We start from the raw sequence: 22,478 nt of genomic DNA on the forward strand, positions 1-22,478 counted from the left end.
TCGGCAAGCCGCTTGGCAAGCCGCTCGTTGAGCTGGGCAACGCACAAGCGAGCGAGCTGAATGTCTCGGCCTGGACAAGACGTCTGCGCTTGACGTCGACCAGGAGCCCATTAGCGCACAGGAAGTCCGCGCCAAGCAGTGCCATGGGCACGTCGGCGGTGACGAACGTCCATCGGAAAACCTGCCCTCCGAACCGCAGAGAGAGGCAGCGTTTTCCGTACGTACGGATGGGCGTCCCGTTCGTGGCAAGCAGCGCGGGGCCCCCACCCGCGGCGTGCTTGTCTGACGTGCCGGCGGGAACGACACTCACCTGCGCTCCCGTGTCGCACAGGTAACGGCGCCCGGAGAAGGTGTCCGTTATGAACAGCAGGCTGCTCGAACGGCCGGCGCTCATCGCCACTATTGAGCGCCGGCCCGGGCGTTTCCCAACCTGTTGAAGGAGCATGGCGGATGACACTGCCGAGCTTCGTGGCCGAACTTGGCGTGGAACCAGCACCAGGTGGTGGAGCTGGAGGAGCGCGGCTGGCTCTGCCAGGCCGGTGGAGTTGGCGGGTTTCCCCGTGGTGGCGGTTTTCGCCGCGGCGGTGGGCGGGGCGTGGCGGCGGTCACGAGGTGCGTATCAGCATGCTGTGTATGCTGTATAAGCTGATGCTGTGGATCAGCAGCATCAGCAGCATCAGCCACGAGGGCCGTGACGGCCACGCCGACTCTCGCCCGCGTGTCCGAAGCGTCGAAGTACCTGTCCGCCTCGGCTGCCAATGCTCGGGGTTCAGTTAGCCCGGTCCCGGCCAACGCGAGGCGAACCTGCGCTGGAAGTTGGCGATGGAAAAGCGCCCGGAATAGAGAACCGGGGGCTTCGTCGCCCAACAGTGACAGCATATGGTCCATTCGGACCGACGGGCGCGTGTCACCGAGCTCGGGGAGATCCAGGAGGCGGTCGGCCCGTGCGTCGTCCGTGAGGCCGAACGTGGCTAGGAGTAGCCGCTTGAGTGCCTCATACTTGTGGCCGTCCGGTGGGTGGCGAAGGACGGACACAACTCGAGCGGCCGTGCCGGGCCCGAGGGAGGCGACGACGTGGCAATAGCGCGTGTCATCGCCGGTGAGGCGCCGAAGCTGAAATTGGGCTTCGGCCTGGACGAACCAGACTTCGGCCTGAGCCTCTCAAAATTCGGGAAGTTTGATGAAGTTGGCTATGGCAATGGCGTCGCGTGTGGAAGGATCGCTCCGGCAGATCCAACGTCGAGGGGGTCACCAGTAAAGCGCGGCGTTACGCGCGCTGCTTGCGAGCAAGGAGGAAGCGGACAAGCGGTAACTTATAAGCGTCTTTATTTCAGGAGCTCACTGTAACACTGGCGTGCTCCGGGCTGCGCGCCCGGTGTATATCATGAGGCCACGCCTACCCCTCGGGCGTGGCCACCGCCCACTTGGTGCGCGGAATGATGTCACCACGCCAGTGGGCTTTTGTGTCCGCCACAGTACAGTAGACAGCTTAACCCAGTTCTCTCGACCACTTGTTTGTGATATGGTCTCTCTATGTGATTCCAAGAATCTTTTGGAGGCAACGATGCACCTTTATGTACACCCCATATTTAATGTGCATAAGAATATGAATCCACAGTTTGGAGAGTTGAAAAAGTTAGGGTTTTCACAGTTTGCAATAACATCGTTGGTCTAGTAGTTTAACTATCGTGTACCGTACCAAAATTAATTTGCATGTAAAGGTATGGCGAGCCCAAATGTTTCTTGATATGATTTTTAGGTCTCCTGGAACATAGTTCCCGGGAGTGTATGGGCTGGCGCATCGTTACTCCTGCCAGGGAGTAATGCGTTTGATCGTGTCCGTCCGTGTGTGTGTTTGTTTGTGTGTGTGTGTGTGTGTGTGTGTGTGTGTGTGTGTGTGTGTGTGTGTGTGTGTGTGTGTGTGTGTGTGTGTGTGTGTGTGTGTGTGTGTGTGTGTGTGTGTGGTCGTGTGTTTGTGAACAAGATATCTGGAAAAGTTCTGAACGGATTTGGATGAAAGTTGGTGGGATGATTGCCCTTGGGATAATGAAGAATTGATTAGTTTTTGGTGAAGCTCAGGATATTATTCCGGATCCAGGAAAAAAAATTGGGAATTTTTTACCATTGGAAGGTAGGGCTCATTTTTTTTTTACATTATCTTCTATATATTCTATATTTAACATTGTGATATGAAAATAGTTTTCATATTTGTTGTAAATGTAGTTTAAACTTGTGGTTATGCGTTAGAGCGGTGTATTTTTTTAGCAGCGTTGTCTTCAATGTTCTTTTTTTTCTCTCTAATAAAGAGATATTCTGTCATTTTAAAACCAGCAAAGTGTGCATTAGGTTTCCCCGTTTCATAAAATGTATCGTTTGATACGTATAATGCTTTAAAACTGTTTTTTTTTTGTTTGTTTTTTACCTCAGAAGAGATATCAACATTTACCTCAGCGAATGTCAATCGCGGTGTCAGTATTTGATGAACTTCTAAAGACTTAGGTGACATACGTGTGACAAGCATGTGCCCGGGATTCTTCCCAGAAGAATGAGTGGTCGCATTAGCTTGTACGACTTAAAATGAGCGAGTTTTGTTTTGACGTTTGGGCCAGTTTTACATGTTGTATCCCTAAGGAATGAAACAAACGTTTTTCTTGCTTACAATAATTTTATTTGAAGTCACACATGCCTCAAAATACACTCACCTATATGGAATTGAACGCTGAATCCGAAAATGTAAGTGAAATTGCCTTGTTTTTTTTTTTTACATTGTCTTCTATATATTCTAAATATATATCTGTGCAGTGTCTGTCTTGTGTTGTCTTGTCTTGTGTTGTCACTGAACTACTCCCTCAAACTTTTGTGAAATTGTACTATTCCAACTTGACCCACGGCAGGAGTATGCGCTCTACTGAGTGGCGTTCTAGTTTGTTCTTTGTCCGTCAGTCCGTAAAAACTTGCAACTTCTTCCCCGAAACTGCTGATGGGATTGTGACCAAACTTGCCAAAAATTATATTTGGTATTGAAGGAACTGCGCTCCAACGCGAGTCGAAAGAATTGACGCGACCAAAGACGGAATTCGTCCGAGTTGCTTTATTGAAACAAAACAGCTCAGGTATTCTGACAAGCCCGTTTATCGGGCAGCAATATATATACACATTTATGTCGGGAAGTTTGCCCGGCAAAAGCTATACCGGGCATGCCCGGGTGTCAAGGGCGAGCCTTGGAAAGGCGAGTCTGGACCTGCCCGGGCGTGTTTGGCTGCGGCCTGGCAAGTCGAGGCTGGGCGTGCCCGGGCGCTCTGGACGAGCACTGGAAAAGCGAGAGCGGGCATGCCCGGACGCTCTGGGCGAGCCCTGGAAAGGCGATAGCGGGCATGCCCGGACGCTCTGGGCGAGCCCTGGAAAGGCGATAGCGGGCATGCCCGGACGCTCTGGGCGAGCCCTGAAAAGGCGATAGCGGGCATGCCCGGACGCTCTGGGCGAGCCCTGGAAAGGCGAGAGCGGGCATGCCCGGGAAAGACGAGACCGGGCGTGCCCGGGAGGTTCGGGCGTGCCTGGGAACAGTGAGTCCGGGCATGCCCGGGAGAGGCGCGTCTGGCCGGTGCAAGGCGATTGTGTGCATCCAGCGGTAACCGCTACACACGCCCCTCGAGAATCGACCTGCACCGGCAGGGTCAATTTAAGGGGGGTCCGGATGACCCGGCCGAAGCGACCCCTGGAGGGTCGTGGGGAGGGGTCCGACATGGTGGTGGGTGGTCGAGCGGGGGGAACTGTGGACGGGGGGCGGCCTCGCCGCGGAGGAAGGGCCAACCGTGGTGGTCGGTCGACGTCCATGTGCGCCGGTTTGAGGCGGTCCACAGAAATCCGGTCCGGCCGGCCGCCGAAGTCGACGATGAAAGACTTGTCGCCCCGTCGCAGGACCCGGAAGGGCCCGTCGTACGGCGGCCGGAGTGGCCCCCGGTGCGCGTCATGACGCACAAAGACGTACTCCGCTGTGCGAAGCGCCGGGGGGACGTAGGACTGGGGGCCACCGTGGCGGGACGTCGGCACGGGGGCAAATCGTCGGGCGGCCTCCTGGAGGTCCGAGCGCTGGCGAGCGGCGGACCAGGGACTGGTAGCGTCGGGCACGAATTCGCCTGGGACGCGGAGCGGCTGGCCATAGACGAGCTCGGCGGAGAACGCCTGGAGGTCTTCCTTGGGGGCCGTGCGAAGGCCCAAAAGGACCCACGGCAGCCGGTCGGCCCAACCGTCGTCCTGAAGGCCGGCCATGAGTGCGGCCTTCATGGAGCGGTGAAACCGCTCGCACAACCCGTTGGCTTGGGGGTGGTAGGCCGTGGTGCGGTGCAGCGTGACCCCCAACGAACGGGCGACCGCGCCCCAAAGCTCAGACGTGAACTGTGGGCCGCGGTCGGACGAGATGTCCGCTGGTGCGCCAAAGCGCGCGACCCAGGTGGCGATGAATGCCTGCGCCACGTCAGCGGTGGTGGTGGAGGCGAGGGGCACGGCCTCCGGCCACCTGGTGGTCCTGTCCACCATGGTGAGCAGGTGGGTGAACCCCCGCGAGGGGGGCAGGGGACCCACCAGGTCCACGTGGACGTGGTCGAAACGCCATTCAGGCACGGCGAAAGGTGCCAGCGGGGCCTGGGTGTGGCGGTGGACCTTGACCCGCTGGCAGGCTGTGCAGGCGTTGGCCCAGTCGCGGATGTTTCGTCGAAGGCCGTGCCAGACGAAACGCGCCGACACCAGCTTCTGAGAAGCTTTCCGGCCCGGGTGAGAAAGGCCGTGGATGGAGGCGAAGATGCGGCGCTGCCAGGAAACGGGCACGATGGGGCGAGGCTGGCCCTGGGAGACGTCGCAGAGCAGGACGGTGCCCGTGAAGGGAATGTCGGCCAGGCGGAGGCCCGTGTCCGCCGCACGGAGTGCCTGCACCGAGGCGTCGGTGGTCTGGTCGGCCGCCATGAGCGCGAAGTCCACGCCGAGGTGGACCGCGTTCGCGCTGGCCCGAGAAAGACAGTCGGCCACGGCGTTGTCTTTGCCGGCGACGTGCCGGATGTCCGTGGTGAACTCCGACACGGCGGAGAGGTGGCGCTGCTGGCGGGCCGACCACGGCTCCGTGACCTTAGCCATTGCGTAGACCAACGGCTTGTGGTCGACGAAAGCCGTGAACGGGCGGCCCTCCAGGAGGTGTCGGAAATGGCGAACGGCCAGGAATAGCCCGAGCAGCTCGCGGTCGAACGTGCTGTAGTTTAACTCGTTCGGCCGGAGTTGCCGGCTGAAAAAAGCGAGTGGCTGCCAAACCCCGTCCACCCATTGCTCATGGACGGCGCCCACCGCGTAGTTGGAGGCGTCCGTAGTGAGGGCGATGGGCGCGTTGAGCACCGGGTGAGCCAGCAGCGTTGCGTCGGCGAGGGCCCGTTTGGCGCTGGCGAAGGCCGCTTCCATGGCCGCGGACCAAACAATGTCATGCTTGGCCGGCTTGCCCCGGAGGGCCTCGTAAAGGGGCCGCATGAGCTGAGCAGCGCTGGGCACGAATCGGTGATAAAAATTCACCATGCCGAGGAACTCTTGGAGGGCCTTGATGGAACGGGGACGCGGGAACGTGGTGATGGCCTCGACCTTGGTCGGCAGCGGCACGGCCCCGGTCTTGGTGATGCGGTGGCCCAAAAAGTCAACGGTCGTCGCGCCGAAGTGGCATTTGACCGGGTTGACAATTAAGCCGTGCTCGCTGAGGCGACCGAACAGTGTTCGGAGGTGGAGGAGGTGCTCGGCGCGGGACGTGCTGGCGACGAGGATATCGTCCAGATAGACGAAAAGAAACGGCAGGTCGCGCAGCACGCCGTCCATCAAGCGCTGGAACGCCTGGGCCGCGTTCTTGAGGCCAAATGGCATCCGCAAAAATTCGAACAGGCCGAACGGCGTGATGACGGCCATCTTCGGGACGTCGGCCGCCCGGACAGGTACCTGGTGGTAGCCCCGTATCAGGTCAATTTTCGAAAAGATGACCCGTCCCGCCAAACGGGCGGAAAAGTCCTGAATATGCGGGATCGGGTACCTGTCGGGGGTGGTAGCGTCGTTGAGACGGCGGTAGTCGCCACACGGGCGCCATCCACCCCCCGGCTTTGGCACGATGTGCAGTGGCGAGGCCCACGCGCTATCGGAGCGCCGCACGATGCCGAGGTGCTCCAACGCGTCGAACTCGGCCTTCGCCACGGCGAGCTTGGCCGGGTCGAGGCGGCGGGCCCTGGCGTAGACCGGCGGGCCCATAGTGGGTATGTGGTGCTCGATCCCGTGCCGCACCGCGACGGCCGAAAACGTCGGCCGCGTGAGGGCCGGGAATTCCGCGAGCAGGCGAGCGAACTCGTTCGCTGCCGGGAGGGCGCACGCCAGTTCGGTCGGCGCGGAGCTGCTCATCGTGCACGCCAGGGAGCTGAAGGTCTCGGCGTTGACAAGGCGACGACGTTTGACGTCGACCAGCAGCCCGTGCGCGCAGAGGAAGTCGGCGCCCAGCAAAGCCATGGGGACGCAGGCGGTCACAAAAGTCCATTGAAAACGCTGGCTGCTGAAGCAGAGGGTGACGACGCGTGGGCCGAAAGTGCGTATGGCTGAGCCATTAGCAGCGACCAAAGAGGGGCCGCAAACGGCGTCCCGCATGTCCTGCTCGGAGGCGGGTATGACGCTCAGTTGGGCGCCGGTGTCACACAGGAAACGCCGCCCAGACGCTTTGTCCCAAATAAACAGCATGTTGCCCGAGTGGCCGGCGCTCATGGCTGGGAATGAACGCCGGCCCGGCCGTTTCCCGACCTGCCGAAAGTGCACGGGGGCCGGCACGTCCGAGCCTTGTGTCCGAACCTGGCGTGGTAATAACACCATGCCCGGTCAGGTGGAGGCCCCGGCCGTCGTGTCGGAAGCGGGCGGTGCGGCGTGGCGGCCGCCAGTTGCACCGGCAGTTCGGCCTCCAACCGCGCAGGGCGCTCGGGTGTCGTGGGCGTCGCCTCGGACGGCGGCGGGCTCCAGGTAACCGCGCCGATGTGCTGGCCCGCCAAGGAGATCTTATCGGCTTCCCTGGCGAGGGCGCGGGAATCCGTGATCAACGTGCCAGCCAGGGCGAGGCGTACCGGGTGAGGCAGCTGGCGAAGGAACAGCTCGCGGAACAGAAAATCCGGAGAGTGCTCACCGAGCAACGAGAGCATATAGTCCATGCGCTCGGACGGGCGCGTGTCGCCGAGCTCGGGCACAGCGAGCAGGCGCCGTGCGCGTGCTGCCGGTGAGAGGGCGAAAACGTCGAGGAGGAGTGTCTTCAGCGCGTCGTATTTGTCAGCAGCCGGCGGGTGCTCGAGGAGGCTCAAGGCACGGGCCGCGGTGGCGGAACCGAGCGCCGCCACAACATGGTGGAAGCGGGTGTCGTCCGCGGTGATGCCTCGCAGGGCGAACTGAGAGTCCGCCTGAGCGAACCAAACAGCCGCGTGAGCCTCCCAGAAGGTAGGCAGTTTAAGCGTCACTGCCGTATCCATGTCGGTAGGTCACCAATGAAGGAACTGCGCTCCAACGCGAGTCGAAAGAATTGACGCGACCAAAGACGGAATTCGTCCGAGTTGCTTTATTGAAACAAAACAGCTCAGGTATTCTGACAAGCCCGTTTATCGGGCAGCAATATCTATCTATAATTCCAGTAATCTCTGTCTGTACGTTTGTCTGTGACCGCTGTTTCTCGACAACCACGGGTCCGATATACTTTTAACTTGCCAGGTATATTGCTGGGGACCCGAGGATGTGCCTTTTCAAGGTTTCATATTAATCGGACAATTACTTACCGAGCTATGTCCAAAAAACGATTCAACCAATCAGAGAGCAGCGAACGATCGCGTGTGCCGGCGTTGCGAATGGACCAAACCATTCCATGTAAATAGAGGGGGGGGTTCTGTGGTCGTTGCGAATGGACGAAACCATTTCATGTAAATAGAGGGGGGGGATTGTCACTGTACTCGCAAGCCGTTCGCCGTTCGCTTTGGCGTTGCGAATGGACCAAACCATTTCATGTAAATAGAGGGGGGGGATATAATTTTAGATAGATATATAGTACGGGCATATATATAGTACGGGCATGCCCTAGTCTATCTATAATTCCAGTAATCTCTGTCTGTACGTTTGTCTGTGACCGCTGTTTCTCGACAACCACGGGTCCGATATACTTTTAACTTGCCAGGTATATTGCTGGGGACCCGAGGATGTGCCTTTTCAAGGTTTCATATTAATCGGACAATTACTTACCGAGCTATGTCCAAAAAACGATTCAACCAATCAGAGAGCAGCGAACGATCGCGTGTGCCGAACGTGGCGGGCACACTCTGCCTCGGATGGCACATTTGAGAGCGTATTCATTTATTTCACGTTTGCAAACTATGTTGGCGTTAAACTATGTTTTACAACTAATAAAAACGAATTTGCGATTTTTTTTTTTTTTTTTTTTTTTTTTTTTTTTTTTTTTTTTTTTTTTTTTTTTTTTTTTTTTTTTTTTTTTTTTTTTTTTTTTTTTTTGTATACAAGGTCGAGGCTCGTGAAAGAGCGAACATTAATCACCCAGAAAGACAAACCGACACATAAAACATATAACATAGGGAGCGGTAGACAAGATGGGGAGAGAGGGGGAAGGACACAAACACAACATTTGAGAGCAGTGACCGAGAGACATGGAGACATCGAGAGATCTGAGAGAGGGCGAGGGCTTGGGGGGGGGGGGCGTGGGAGAGGTATAAAACATATGGACACTGCCAGGACTTCCAGGAAAGAAGTTGGAATTTCAAACAAGGTGGATCTGGGGTGAATTAGCGGGGGTAGAAAAGATCAAGGTTTTGGATGGGGGAAGATAAGAGATGGTGGTGAACAGCTGTTTTAAAGACCTGGAGGGAGGAGTGGGATTGAAGGGAGTGAGGGAGTTTGTTCCAGAGGCGGGAGAAAAGAGGAATGAAAGAGTGAAGGTGAGCAGAGAGCCGAGATTTCGGCAGTTTAACCATCAGAGGGTTGCTGGCAGATCTTGTGCGACCTGTAGGAATATTTGGGGGACAGAGCACAGAGAGAGCTGGGGGTGCAAGGCCGGAGAGGAGTCGGTAGAAGACAGAAAGACCACCTACCTGCCTGCGGTGAGTGAGTGAAAGGCCCTCAGAGATAGCTTCATCGCGGGAGATTCCAATAATTCTGAAAGCTTTGGTTTCAACAGCGTGAAGCCGAGCTAGGTGTGAGGCAGGAGCACCGGCCCATAGGGGAGAACAGTATTCCATTGAGCTGCGGATGAAAGCCTTGTATGTGGTGAGGAGCTCAGGTGTGCCGAGGAAGGACTTCGCACGACGGAGGATGCCCAGTCGGCGACTGGCTTTGGAGGCCAGCTTGGAAATGTGGTTTTCCCAAGAAAGATCATGGCAGATAGTGAGACCCAAAATCTTGAGCGACAGAACTTCTTGGAGAGGATTGTTGAGAAAGTAGATGGGAGGGTTGTCCAGTCGATCTTTTCGGAGAGACATAGTAAGAGTGTGAGATTTGTCAGGATTGAAAGACATGTTCCACTTGTTTGACCAGTCTGTGATTTTGTCCAGGTCTTCCGAGAGTGAGGAGGCAGCAGACTGCCGATCTGAGGGAAGAGGAATGGAGCGGCAGAGAGTGGAGTCATCAGCAAAGAGATAGAGAGGATTTTCGAGAGAGTCAGAGAGATCATTGATGAAGACCAGAAAAAGCACGGGGCCCAGAACACTGCCTTGGGGAACTCCAGCCTGAACAGGAAGAGGAGATGAGAGAAACCCATTCAGGGCCACACGTTGACGACGACTAGAGAGGAAGTCCGCCAGCCATGCGTGGAGATTTCCATGGATACCAAAGGAGGAGAGTTTGGTGAGCAGAGCGGGGTGCCAGACCGTGTCGAAGGCACGTGATATGTCGAGGGAGACAGCTCTAATTTCCTGTTTGGCATTGAGGACCTCCATCCATTGTTGAGACAGCAGAAGCAGCATGTCCAGAGTAGAGTGACCTGGTCTGAAACCAAATTGATGATCAGAGATCAAGCCATTGGAGAAGAGGAAAGATTTCATATCCGAAGCAATGATGGATTCCATGACTTTGCTGATAATTGGGAGAAGGCTGATTGGTCTGTAGTTGCTAGGATCTGTTTTTGCACCTTTTTTGTGCAAAGCGGTGATGTTGGCTGATTTCCAAGCAGATGGCAGTTGACCTTGAGCAAAAGAGAGGGTGAAGAGAACAGAGAGAGGGTGAGACAGAGCAGCAGAGCAGGATTTTAGGACCCGTGGGCTGATGCCGTCGGGTCCAGTTGCAGAATCAGAGTCGAGGGTTGACAGAAACTTTTCCACCTTGTCAGGAGGAAAGGACACGGAGTCCAGGAGCAGCAGGGTACGACTGGGTATGGTGGGTACAGAGAGGGATGGGTTTGGGACACAAGATTTAGAGGCAAACACAGAGTTGAGGCATTCAGCTTTTTCACGTGCGGAGTCAGCTGTGTAGCCGTTTGAGGTAAGGGAGGGGATGGAGGGGGAACAAACACCAGAAACGGATTTGACCAGACGCCACCAGGATTTGGAAGAGGGAGACAGATAAGAGAGTTCGGTCTTGAGAACGGAGAGATATTGTTTCCTGGCTCTCCTGAGGGTGGACACACACTTGTTTCGGGCTTTGTGAAAGGAAATGAGATTTCCTTCCGTTGGATTTGCTTTCCAGGAGACGAAGGCAAGTTGTTTCTGGGCAACAGCCTCACCACAAGATTCCGTGTACCATGGACGGGAGGAAGGGTATGACAACTGAAGACGAGATGGGATAAATCTGTGCATGAGAGAGAGCAATTTACTTTGGAAGAATTCCCAGGATGAGTTGATGTCAGAGGTGGTAGAGATGGGAGACCAGTCCAGATGATTGATGGCTGCTTGAAGACCGTGCCAGTTGGCCTGAGTGAAATGCCAGACTCGTCGACGCTGAGCAGGCTGAGCAGGATTCATTCGCTTTCCTGCGCGTTTGTGCACGCGATGGCGATTTCTTTACCAAACTCCGGAAGCCGTTCGCTTTGGACCAAACCATTGCATGTAAATAGAGGGGGGGGATTGTCACCACTCGCAAGCCCTTCGCTTTGGACCAAACCATTTCATGTAAATAGAGGGGGGGGATATAATTTTAGATATAGATATAGTACGGGCATGCCCTAGTATATACACATTTATGTCGGGAAGTTTGCCCGGCAAAAGCTATACCGGGCATGCCCGGGTGTCAAGGGCGAGCCTTGGAAAGGCGAGTCTGGACCTGCCCGGGCGTGTTTGGCTGCGGCCTGGCAAGTCGAGGCTGGGCGTGCCCGGGCGCTCTGGACGAGCACTGGAAAAGCGAGAGCGGGCATGCCCGCTCTGGGCGAGCCCTGGAAAGGCGATAGCGGGCATGCCCGGACGCTCTGGGCGAGCCCTGGAAAGGCGATAGCGGGCATGCCCGGACGCTCTGGGCGAGCCCTGAAAAGGCGATAGCGGGCATGCCCGGACGCTCTGGGCGAGCCCTGGAAAGGCGATAGCGGGCATGCCCGGACGCTCTGGGCGAGCCCTGAAAAGGCGATAGCGGGCATGCCCGGACGCTCTGGGCGAGCCCTGGAAAGGCGAGACCGGGCATGCCCGGGAAAGACGAGACCGGGCGTGCCCGGGAGGTTCGGGCGTGCCCGGGAACAGTGAGTCCGGGCATGCCCGGGAGAGGCGCGTCTGGCCGTGTTCTGGCCGGTGCAAGGCGATTGTGTGCATCCAGCGGTAACCGCTACAGTATGTTGCAACTCAAGTTTGTTCACGAAATTGAGAAAATGAGGGTCTAAGGGGATCTGCAGGGGGTCAATGTGGACCCTGTCTCCTAGCAACCATTGAAATTGGTTTAAAATACTGTGATACTGTTCAAAATACCTTTAGTTGATGAAGTATACTGCCTTATTCTACCAGGTGAGCACCTAGGGGTATTGCCCCTATTTTTTCTTCTTTAGAAACGTGCACCAATAAGTATGTACGATTTTTTTGTACAATGGTTGTACACGATTGAAGTGCATAAAGTTGAACAGAGTGAAATGGAATATGCGATGTGCAAACAAACAAGCCAGACCTCTTTGTAGGTGCAACCTTGACATCGCTTGGAACATGGAGTCCTGTCGCAAAGACACTGAAACTGGACTTCCAGATGAGCATTGCTATTTCGCGTACGACAATGTCCAGACATCAACCTCCTCCGTCATGAGCCAGCAGTATCTGCCAAGCGTGCGTTCTCTTGTCTCACTCACGTCGGTATCTCCTCCTGCAATGATCAAATTATTGCTTCTTCAATAATATCACTTTCATGAATAATATACTTCGATTTCTCTTGCAGATTGTTAAATTTTGTGATAAAACCTCACACAACACTGAAGCTCCAAATCTACAGAATAGGTTTTGCAATCATCAAAGTACATGGGATGTCATGATGAAAAGTGAGGATTTCAAAAACGACACCAACTCACCTGTAACGGTGACTTCTACTTTACCAACATTTATTTATCTTTACTCATCAAAACCGGTGTTCTGTTTGGTGCTGGATACTTCTGCAAGTATGAAAAAAGTGAGTACGTATTTGATTGATGTGACCTTTACAAGATCGTTGGTTGGGTTAACCCTCGTCTACATGTTTAAAATGTGTACAATGAGTGATATTACATCCCATGATGAATTAAAATGGAAACCGCCTTGAATATGTTATGATGTCATGGATGTTTGAGGTCGGTTTTATTTGTTTGCAATTGAAAGTTTTATGGAAGATTTGCTATGGCAGCGAAATTTTGTTCCATGCATGTTACAGAGGACAATGGGAATGAAATATCATTTTGTTTTACACAATTTACCAAAATCTATGAAACGATTCCTTTTCGAGGAGAAAATGAAGCAATATGTGTGGTTGAGTGAACCGAACATGAATGAGAGGGAGTTAAAAGAGGAGGTGGGTTTGCATCAATTAGTTATTTCTCCCATTGATATGACAAAGGCAGGTAGAACTAGAACGGCACTCAGTAGAGAGCGTACCTCTGCCAGGTGAACAGTTTACGTTTTGTATCCCAGAGTAGACCAGAAAATCACAATACAGAATCACATTTAATCAAAATCATCCGTCCACAACTTTTTGAGATTTCCTGTTTTGTATCGTTTTTGGCCCTATCTCCCAATGGTGAAGAATCACTTTAAAAATTATACTAGCCGGATCCGAATCTTCACTAAAATTGAATCGATTCTTCCTTGTCACACACACAATCGGTCCACCAAGTTTCGTCCAAATCCGTCCACAACTTTTTGAGATATCCTGCTATGTATCATTTTTGGCCCTATCTCCCAATGGTGAAGAATCACTTTTAAAGTTCTAGTAGCCGGATCCGAATTCGGATCTTCACCAAAATCTAATCATTTCGTCCTTGTCACACACGCTACATATCTGCCAAAATTTGTCCTAATCTGTCCACAATTTTTTGAGATATCTTGTTCACAAACACACAAATTGAAAAATCACATAGAGCGACACTTGGCAAAACAGAACAAAGTAGAATGGCATTCAATAGAGCATCCTTTTGACCTCAAAAATAATTGGTGGTTGAATTCAGTGACCTGATATGCAAATCGTCTTCAAAGTTTAAGTTAATTGGATGAAAATTGACAATTTTAGAAATTTGGCCGATGTTGACCTTTTGGCCAATGTTGACCTTTTGGCCGATGTTGACCTCAAAAATAGTTGGTCGTTGGTTTCAGTAAGCTGATATGAAAATCCTTTTTAAAATCCTATTCAAATTTCAAGTCAATCGGATGAAAAATGAGGATTTTACGAATTTGAAAAAAGTGGTTGACCTTTACCTATGTTGACCTTTTGGCATATGTTGACCTCAAAAATAGTTGGTGGTTGAATTCAGTTTGCTGATATGAAAATCCCCTTCAAATTCCAAGTCAATCAGATGAAAAGTGAAGATTTTAGAAAGTAGAAATTGTTGTTGACCTTTGGCGTATGCTGATCTCAAAAATAGTTTGCGGTTGAATTCAGTTAGCTGATGTGAAAATCCTATTCAAATTTCAAGTCAATCGGATGAAAATTGAGGATTTTAGAAATTTGAAAAAAAGTGGTTGACCTTTGGCCTATATTGACCTTTTGGCCAATGTTGATCTCAAAAATAGTTGGTGGTTGAATTCAGTTCGCTGATATGAAAATCCCATTTAAATTATAAGTCAATTGGATGAAAATTGAGGATTTTAGAAATTTGAAATTGTTGTTGAACTTTGGCCTATGTTGACCTTTTGGCCTAGGCTAATCTCAAAAATTGTTGGTTGTTGAATTCCATTAGCTTACATGAAAATCCTATTGAAATTTCAAGTCAATCGGATGAAAATTGAGGATTTTAGAAATTCGAAAAAAGTGGTTGACCTTTGGCCTATGTTGACCTTTCAGCCTAAGCTAATCTCAAAAATAGTTCGTGGTTGAATTCAATTAGCCGATATGTAAATCCCATTCAAATTTCAAGTCAGTCGGATGAAAATTGAGGATTTTAGAAATTCGAAAAAAGTGGTTGACCTTTGGCCTATGTTGACCTTTCAGCCTAAGCTAATCTCAAAAATAGTTCGTGGTTGAATTCAATTAGCCGATATGTAAATCCCATTCAAATTTCAAGTCAGTCGGATGAAAATTGAGGATTTTAGAAATTTGAAAAAAAGTGGTTGACCTTTGGCCTATGCTGACCTTTTGACCTTTTGACCTTAAAATATATATAGGGTTTTGTAGGACCACAAACTCTACCATTTGATGAAGTCGTGAAGATCGGTTTAAAATTGTGACCTATAGGCAAGTATAAGTGGGTAGACAAACAAACGCACAAACCGGAGTGATCATCATACTTGGAAAAAAAAAAAAAAAAAAATTGCCAAGTAACAAATGGACAAACGGACAGACAGGTGTGAAAACATAACCTCTATCCACCTTTAGTGGCGGAGGTAAAGATCATTCGAGCCTAGAGGGATGATAATGGACAGTTGACTCTGATCAGAGAGGAGTCAGTGTGTTGAGAAAGCAGAGAGGGTTGGAGCTCTGGGGAAACAGAGAGGGGGTGAAGCTTTGGGAAAGCAGAGAGGAGTGGAGCTTTGGGAAAGCAGAGAGGGTTGGAGCTTTGGGAAAGCAGAGAGGGGTGGAGCTTTGGGAAAGCAGAGAGAGATGGAGCTTTGGGGAAGGAGGGAGGAGGTGGAGCTTTGGGAAAGCAGAGAGGGTTGGAGCTTTGGGAAAGCAGAGAGGGGTGGAGCTTTGGGAAAGCAGAGAGAGATGGAGCTTTGTGGAAGGAGGGAGGAGGTGGAGCTTTGGGAAAGCAGAGAGGGTTGGAGCTTTGGGAAAGCAGAGAGGGGTGGAGCTTTGGGAAAGCAGAGAGAGGTGGAGCTTTGGGGAAGTTGGGAGGAGGTGGAGCTTTGGGAAAGCAGAGAGGGGTGGAGCTTTGGGGAAGCAGAGAGAGGTGGAACTTTGGGGAAGCAGAGAGTGGTGGAGCTTTGGGGAAGCAGAGAGGGGTGGAGCTTTGGGAAGCAGAGAGGGGTAGAGCTTTGGGAAACAGAGAGGGGTGGAGCTTTGGGGAAGCAGAGAGGGGGAGAAGCTTTGGGAAAGCAGAGAGGGGTGGAGCTTTGGGAAGCAGAGAGGGGTGAAGCTTTGGGAAGCAGAGAGGGGTGGAGCTTTGGGGAAGCTGAGAGAGGTGGAACTTTGGGGAAGCAGAGAGTGGTGGAGCTTTGGGGAAGCAGAGAGGGGTGGAGCTTTGGGGAAGCAGAGAGGGGTGGAGCTTTGGGAAACCGAGAGGGGTGGAGCTTTCGGGAAGCAGAGAGGGGTGGAGCTTTGGGGGAAACAGAGAGGCATCAGAGCATGGAAGAAGCAGAGAGGCATCAGAGCATGGAAGAAGCAGAGAGACATTAGAGCATGGAAGAAGCAGAGAGGGGTGGAGCTTTGGGGAAACAGAGAGGCATCAGAGCATGGAAGAAGCAGAGAGGCATTAGAGCATGGAAGAATCAGAGAGGGGTGGAGCTTTGGGGAAGCAGAGAGGCAACATATAATTGGGCAACACAGAGAACAGGGGTCGAGGTGGGGGTCAATGGGCACCAGGTGTGTGGGTACCGAAGCGTGAGGGAGATGATGTGGGGAAGTGTATTGATGTGAAGGGGTTTAGCAGTGTAACCTGCACTCTTTACAAAACCGGTTTGATTTGAGAATTCTAAAAGCAGAAAGATGAAGGCAGACATCAGGATTGGAATGGCAGGATGGGTGATTTAAGGCACGAAGACAGACAGGGCTGTATGGGCGCGATGGGAGACAGTACACAGATTTGTGAGCAATCCAGGAATTAAGCAGAAAGGAAGGTTAGAAGCGGAAGGATTATGGGAGTAGGACATTTGGAAATAAATGTGTGGGAAGATTAAACATTGTAAAATTGTCCTTAAAATATTTGAGATGACATAGTGAGAGGGAAGGAGGAAGAGGAGAGATGATGAAAGAAATTATTTTGGAAATGGCTTCAGAAATGAGCTCAGAATGAGTGGTATTTTATTTATTTGTGGTAATTTTGAGAAGAATAAGGGAGCGAGGGATTGCTTTTGAGGCAGGATGAAGAAGAACAAGTCTGGTGAAAGATAAAGTTTAGCAAGGAGTTTTTTTTTTTGTTTTTTTTTGTATACAGAGTCGAGGCTCGTGAATGAATGAGGAAGCAGGCTTGTCAAACACTTGGCCAGGGAATGATATGGGTCGGCCATCAAAACGTGAGTTCAGAGGTCGTGGGTTGTTTTATAGAGGGTATAAAGAAGGAATTACAGTGAGGGTGTCAATCGGGATGATGAGAGACAATGGGAGAAAGCACAACAAAGGGTTGTTGTTGTTTTTGTTGTGTTATAGCCCCGGACAGTTCTCTCAAACAAGTCCGCAGCACTGAGACATCCGATCGATCTCCCAGGAACGACCCAGAGTACCCCCACATCCAGGATGGTGTACACCCGCCTTCACCAAGTCAGGGCCACGACAGAGTTAGAGAGCGAGAGAGAGAGAGAGGGAGCGAGAGAGAGAGAGAGAGAGAGAGACAGAGAGAGAGAGAGAGAGAGAGAGAGAGAGAGAGAGAGAGAGAAAAAAAAGAGAGGCAGAGAGAGAGAGAAAAAAGAGAGGCAGAGAGAGAAAGAGAGGCAGAGAGAGAGAGAGAGAGAGAGAGAGAGAGAGAGAGAGAGAGAGAGAGAGAGAGAGAGACAGACAGACAGACAAGAGGGTAAGGGCCAGTTCATGGGGGACCGATCGGCACCCTGACCATGACTGTCCTGACAAATCCAAGGCAGCAGTGAAGAATGGGGAAGATTTGGCCCCCGACTTGTATTGGAGGGTACAACCACTGCGAAGAGGCATCCCCAACACCAAATGCTTGTGCGAGTAGTCCGATCGAACTGAGGCAGAGGCATAAGATCAAAATTACAAAATAGGCACATAAAAGTCTGAGCAAAAGTGGACTACAAATGCTAGCAACAGATACAAATCCAGAAATTTATTTAACTGTGGAAGCAGGTCACTTGGACGAGATAAGAAAAGCTGCCACGACCGGAAACCGGAAGTCCTAATTGTATTGGTCAGGTTACAGTTCTCGTTAGTATGAAAATTCCAAAACGGATGTTTTTTTTGCATTTTTTTTTGCAGGAGAATCGGCTTCAGCGATTAAGACAAGCTGTGGAAGCTTACATCATGCAGATGCAGTATGGTGACAAAATTGGGATTGTCACATTCAACAGCATTCCTCATATTCAGAGCGATCTTGTGGAGATTCGAAACAAAAACAGCCGTGTGAAACTCCTTAGCAGACTGCCCACCACTGCTGAGCGTGGAACCGTTATCTGTTCAGGAATCCAACTCGCTCTCAAAGTACGTATTAAGTAGATCCCGTTTAATTCAGTTCAACAGTAATAAGCCCTCAGTGAAAGGGCGTCTAAAATTAAAAAGAGAATGGAATTTCCTGCTCAATGTTACGTGACCATCAATGGCGAAAGGAGAATACATCAATGTGATTGCCTGATACTGTACATTTAAAAGACATTTTTGTTTTGATGAAAATGATCCAGGTGGTTTCACAAGATGATGGGCAAACAAGAGGAGATGAGCTCGTTCTGATGACGGATGGAAAGGACGAACGCATAAGTATGTGCTTTAAAGCGGTTAAAAAAAGCGGAGTCGTCATTCACACCATCGCCCTGGGATCATCTGCCGACAAGAATTTGGAAAAACTATCCACAATTACAAGTAAGTGATGAAGGGAGACAATTATTGCACTCGTAATGTTTTTGTTGGAGAACCCATTCGATGAATCATGTTGCGATTTTGCATTGTAAATGAATTCTTGCTCTTCCATGAACATTGCTCTTGTAGAGGAAAATAAAATAAAATTATAACATTGATAGATTGATGGAATAAATTATGATTACAAGAAGTACTGACGATGTGTAAGGCTCATGTAGGACATGGTACAAACCTTGTGTGCAGGACAATGATGTGGAGATATCAATGCTTTTCTCCAATAAATAACTAGAGAGCTCACAAAACAACTTACCCCGCACAATCTTGACAAAAGGATATGGGAAGGGTCTTTCAAACTATACGTCTGAATGCTGAATCTCACAGCTAGTCTGCCCGCAGGGGATGAAACAGCATAACTATTTTTCGAAGTACTGCTAAACGGAAGATTTTTGATTGAGCACATTTTTACAGGACACATTCTTACTCAGACCTTCACCACTTGATAGAGGTCATGACAAACTGGAAGCCTATTGTTTTTTTAGGTCAGTGGGTCAAAAGGTCAAAATCACATACATCATCAATTTTCAACCAATCCACTAGATATCCGTGTATGTATGTATCTATATATCAACAACATAACAGTGTGACAAGCGCTGTCCCATCTCCTGTGGACCAAAGTCCGACACCAAAGCGTCACCTCAGTCCCGGTGGCCTCAGCCCGGCCACTCTGTCGACAGACAGTGATTTCATTCTTTGGTCCCCATTGGCTAAACATAAAGCAGAGCCGCCAATCCAGATTTTGGGCTTATTTGTCTCTTTTGAAGGCGCCTTTTTATTTATTTATTTAAAAAAAAAAAAAAGGTTAAAAAAAAAACATTAGCATACACATGCACCTTTGGCCAAAGGCTGAAGCACATGGTCAATCACAACACATGCATCCTGACCCCAAAGCACCAGAATGCATGGTCATACAATTGGACCCCTCCTCCATAGGAGTGAGTCCCCACGACTTCAACACCATGCCGTTCTGCTTTTGAGTCCAGCAGTTAAGATGGTGGTTTTGGTATTCTATTTGCCAATTGATTCATTCTTTATTTATTTTATGATTACTATTATTATTTTTTCTCATCTGTGCAATATCTCAGGCACCTTTTGAATTAGGAAGCTGATAATTGGACACGACAATGACCAAGTGATTTGACTGCAATGGGTATTTTTGATTTATTGATTAATCAATAAATCGATTAATTATTTAATTTATCTGATTGATGACCTGATTAATTTTTATTTTTTTTAAGTTACAGATTCGGATGAAACGGTGGTGGTTTAGGTATTCTATTAGCCAATTGATAAATTGCAAAATTAATTTATGATTATTATTTATTTATTTTCATTATTAATCATTTATTTATTTTCATTATTAATCATTTATTTATTTTATTTCTCATCTGGGCAATATCTCAGGCACCTTTTGAGCAAGGAAGCTGATATTTGGACATCACAGTGACCAAGTGATGTGGCTATAAAGGATATTTTTGATTTATTGATTAATTAATTAATCAATTAATTATTTATTGATTAATCAATTAATTATTTAACTTTTACGATTAATGACTTATTTAATTAATTTTCAAAAAGTTACAGCTTTGGATGAAGCAGTGGTGGTTTAGGTGTGCTATTAGCTAATTGATTTTAAAAATATTTCATGATTATTGTTTATTGATTTTAATTATGCAATTAATTAATCAATTATTCTTCACCTTTCCCTCCCAATACAGCCTGGTGTTAGCTTAGTGGTTAGGCTGCCGGCTTGGGATCCTAGGATCCTGGGTTCGAATCCCAGTCGATCGCTCAATTAACACCAGCGGGGTTTACTCAGCCTGTCATCCTTGCGAGGTCGGCAAATTGAGTACCAGTTCACTGGTAATTCCCTGTGTGTCGCAAGGGGCGACTAACAGGGTTGGCGGCAGGAAGGGCATCCGGCCATAAAACATTGCTTCAAAAAGGGGCCATGGTGCCCAAAAAAGGCCAACCCCTGCTCTGTGGGGGAAAAATGGCCTCTAAAGGTGGTTCTTTAGTTAAGGCCTGCCTTTTTTAATTAAAAAAAGGTAAAAAATCAATCATTTGAACAGTCTTGGACGTGCACCTTGACCCTACGGCCAAGGCACACTATCTATCAAGACTGTCCCATTGGCATACACGTGCACTTCAACCCCAAGGCTGAAGCACATGGTCATTCAAAACACATGCATCCTGACCCCGAAGGGCCAGAATGCATGGTCATACAATTGGACCCCTCCTCCAAAGGAGTGAGTCCCCATGATTTCAACACCATGCCGTTCTGCTTTTGAGGCCAGCAGTTAAGGCCTGCCTTTTTTATAATAAAAAAGGTAAAAACATCAAACATTTGAACAGCCTTGGACGTGCACCTTGACCCCACGGCCAAGGCACACTATCTATCAAGGCTGTCCCATTAACATACACATGCACCTCAACCCAAAGGCTGAAGCACATGGTCATTCAAACACATGCATCCTGACCCTGAAGGGCCAGAATGCATGGTCATACAATTGGACCCCTCCTCCATAGGAGTGAGTCCCCATGATTTCAACACCATGCCGTTCTGCTTTTGAGGCCAGCAGTTAAGGCCTGCCTTTTTTATAATAAAAAAGGTAAAAAAATCAAACATTTGAACAGCCCTGGACGTGCACCTTGACCCCACGGCCAAGGCACACTATCTATCAAGGCTGTCCCATTAACATACACATGCACCTCAACCCAAAGGCTGAAGCACATAGTCATTCAAACACATGCATCCTGACCCTGAACGGCCAGAATGCATGGTCATACAATTGGACCCCTCCTCCATAGGAGTGAGTCCCCATGATTTCAACACCATGCCGTTCTCATCAGCACGGCATACTACAAAAAATCTAACCAATGAGGACCAAACTCGTCTATGAAGTGAATCAAGGCACCTCCTCACTTTAATGGTGAGCACCAGCCACTGATTATGTCTCACACGCGAGAAACCGCATAACCCGCAAGGAAGCAACAGCCTGTCTGCCACCCAGACCATATATATATATATATATATATATATATATATATATATATATATATATATATATATATATGTGTGTGTGTGTGTGTGTGTGTGTGTGTGTGTGTGTGTGTGTGTGTGTGTGTGTATATGTATATATATATGTGTGTATATATATATATGTGTATATATATATATATATATATATATTTATATATATATATATATGTGTGTGTGTGTGTGTGTGTATATACAGTGCATTCAGAAAGTATTCAGACCCCTTCACTTTTTTCACATTTTGTTATGTTACAGCCTTATGCTGAAATCGATTAAATTCATTTTTTCCCTCATCAATCTACAGACTTGGCATTTAATATGGAATAATTTGTTTTGTGGGGGTGAACTTACTTTCCAAGATGACTTAGAACCAAAAGTTCATTGGAATTATGTTTAAATTATTCTAGATTTTGTTAATGTGACCTTTAAAAGAAACAAAAACCACATTTGACATTTCGAAGCAAATAAATTGATCCTTGAAAGTGATGTAAACTGATATCGAACTCGATCCACGGACAGTACTGTGTTAAACTTCTGTACGTTTTCCAGAAGTATCTCTTTATTTTGCACATTAGCCAAAAAAAAATTCAATAAACACAAAAGCTAAATTATGACTGGGATTACGGACAGTAAAATTAGAGTTCAGTACTTCGTGTAACCCCCACGAGCATTCAGGAGAGCACGTACACGTCGAGGCATGCTGTTCACGAGATTTGCCAAGGTTTGGACAAGAATCGCTTGCCATGGAGTGACAATAGTCTGCTGCAATTCACGCACAGAGGTAAGCTGCTGGTCCAAGTTGTCGATTTGACACGTTAATTCTGCCCACAAGTTCTCTATCGGATTCATATCCGGGGACATGGCCGGCCACTCCATATGCTCTACACGATGGTCAGCAAGAAAGTGTTGGATCATGCGAGCACGATGAGGCCGTGCATTGTCATCTTGGAAGACAAAGTTTCCTCGAAAGGCTGCACGAGCAAATGGAAGCAATGTTTCTTCCAGAATGACCCTGTACTTGAACTGGTTCAGGTTTCCATTCAGAACAACCAGGTCAGTTTTGCCCCCTGCATGAAAAGCAGCACAA

At 49.4% G+C, this 22,478-nt stretch overlaps 1 protein-coding gene across 2 annotated transcripts in view; it reads left to right on the forward strand.

Moving 5' to 3' along the window:
• The window catches only part of LOC137432735 (calcium-activated chloride channel regulator 3A-1), a 115,670-nt gene that overhangs the window by 50,775 nt on the left and 42,417 nt on the right, over positions 1-22,478 (forward strand). For both annotated transcript variants that reach the window (XM_068124880.2, XM_068124881.2), the window contains 4 exons: positions 12,122-12,263; positions 12,373-12,600; positions 17,701-17,922; positions 18,120-18,297. In XM_068124880.2, the coding sequence (XP_067980981.2) occupies positions 12,122-12,263; positions 12,373-12,600; positions 17,701-17,922; positions 18,120-18,297 (770 nt within the window). The remainder of the gene's footprint in view (positions 1-12,121; positions 12,264-12,372; positions 12,601-17,700; positions 17,923-18,119; positions 18,298-22,478) is intronic.

The sequence above is a fragment of the Myxine glutinosa genome, chromosome 8, assembly GCF_964187855.1.
Source record: "Myxine glutinosa chromosome 8, kmMyxGlut1.1, whole genome shotgun sequence".
In the NCBI taxonomy this organism is placed as follows: Eukaryota; Metazoa; Chordata; class Myxini; order Myxiniformes; family Myxinidae; genus Myxine; species Myxine glutinosa.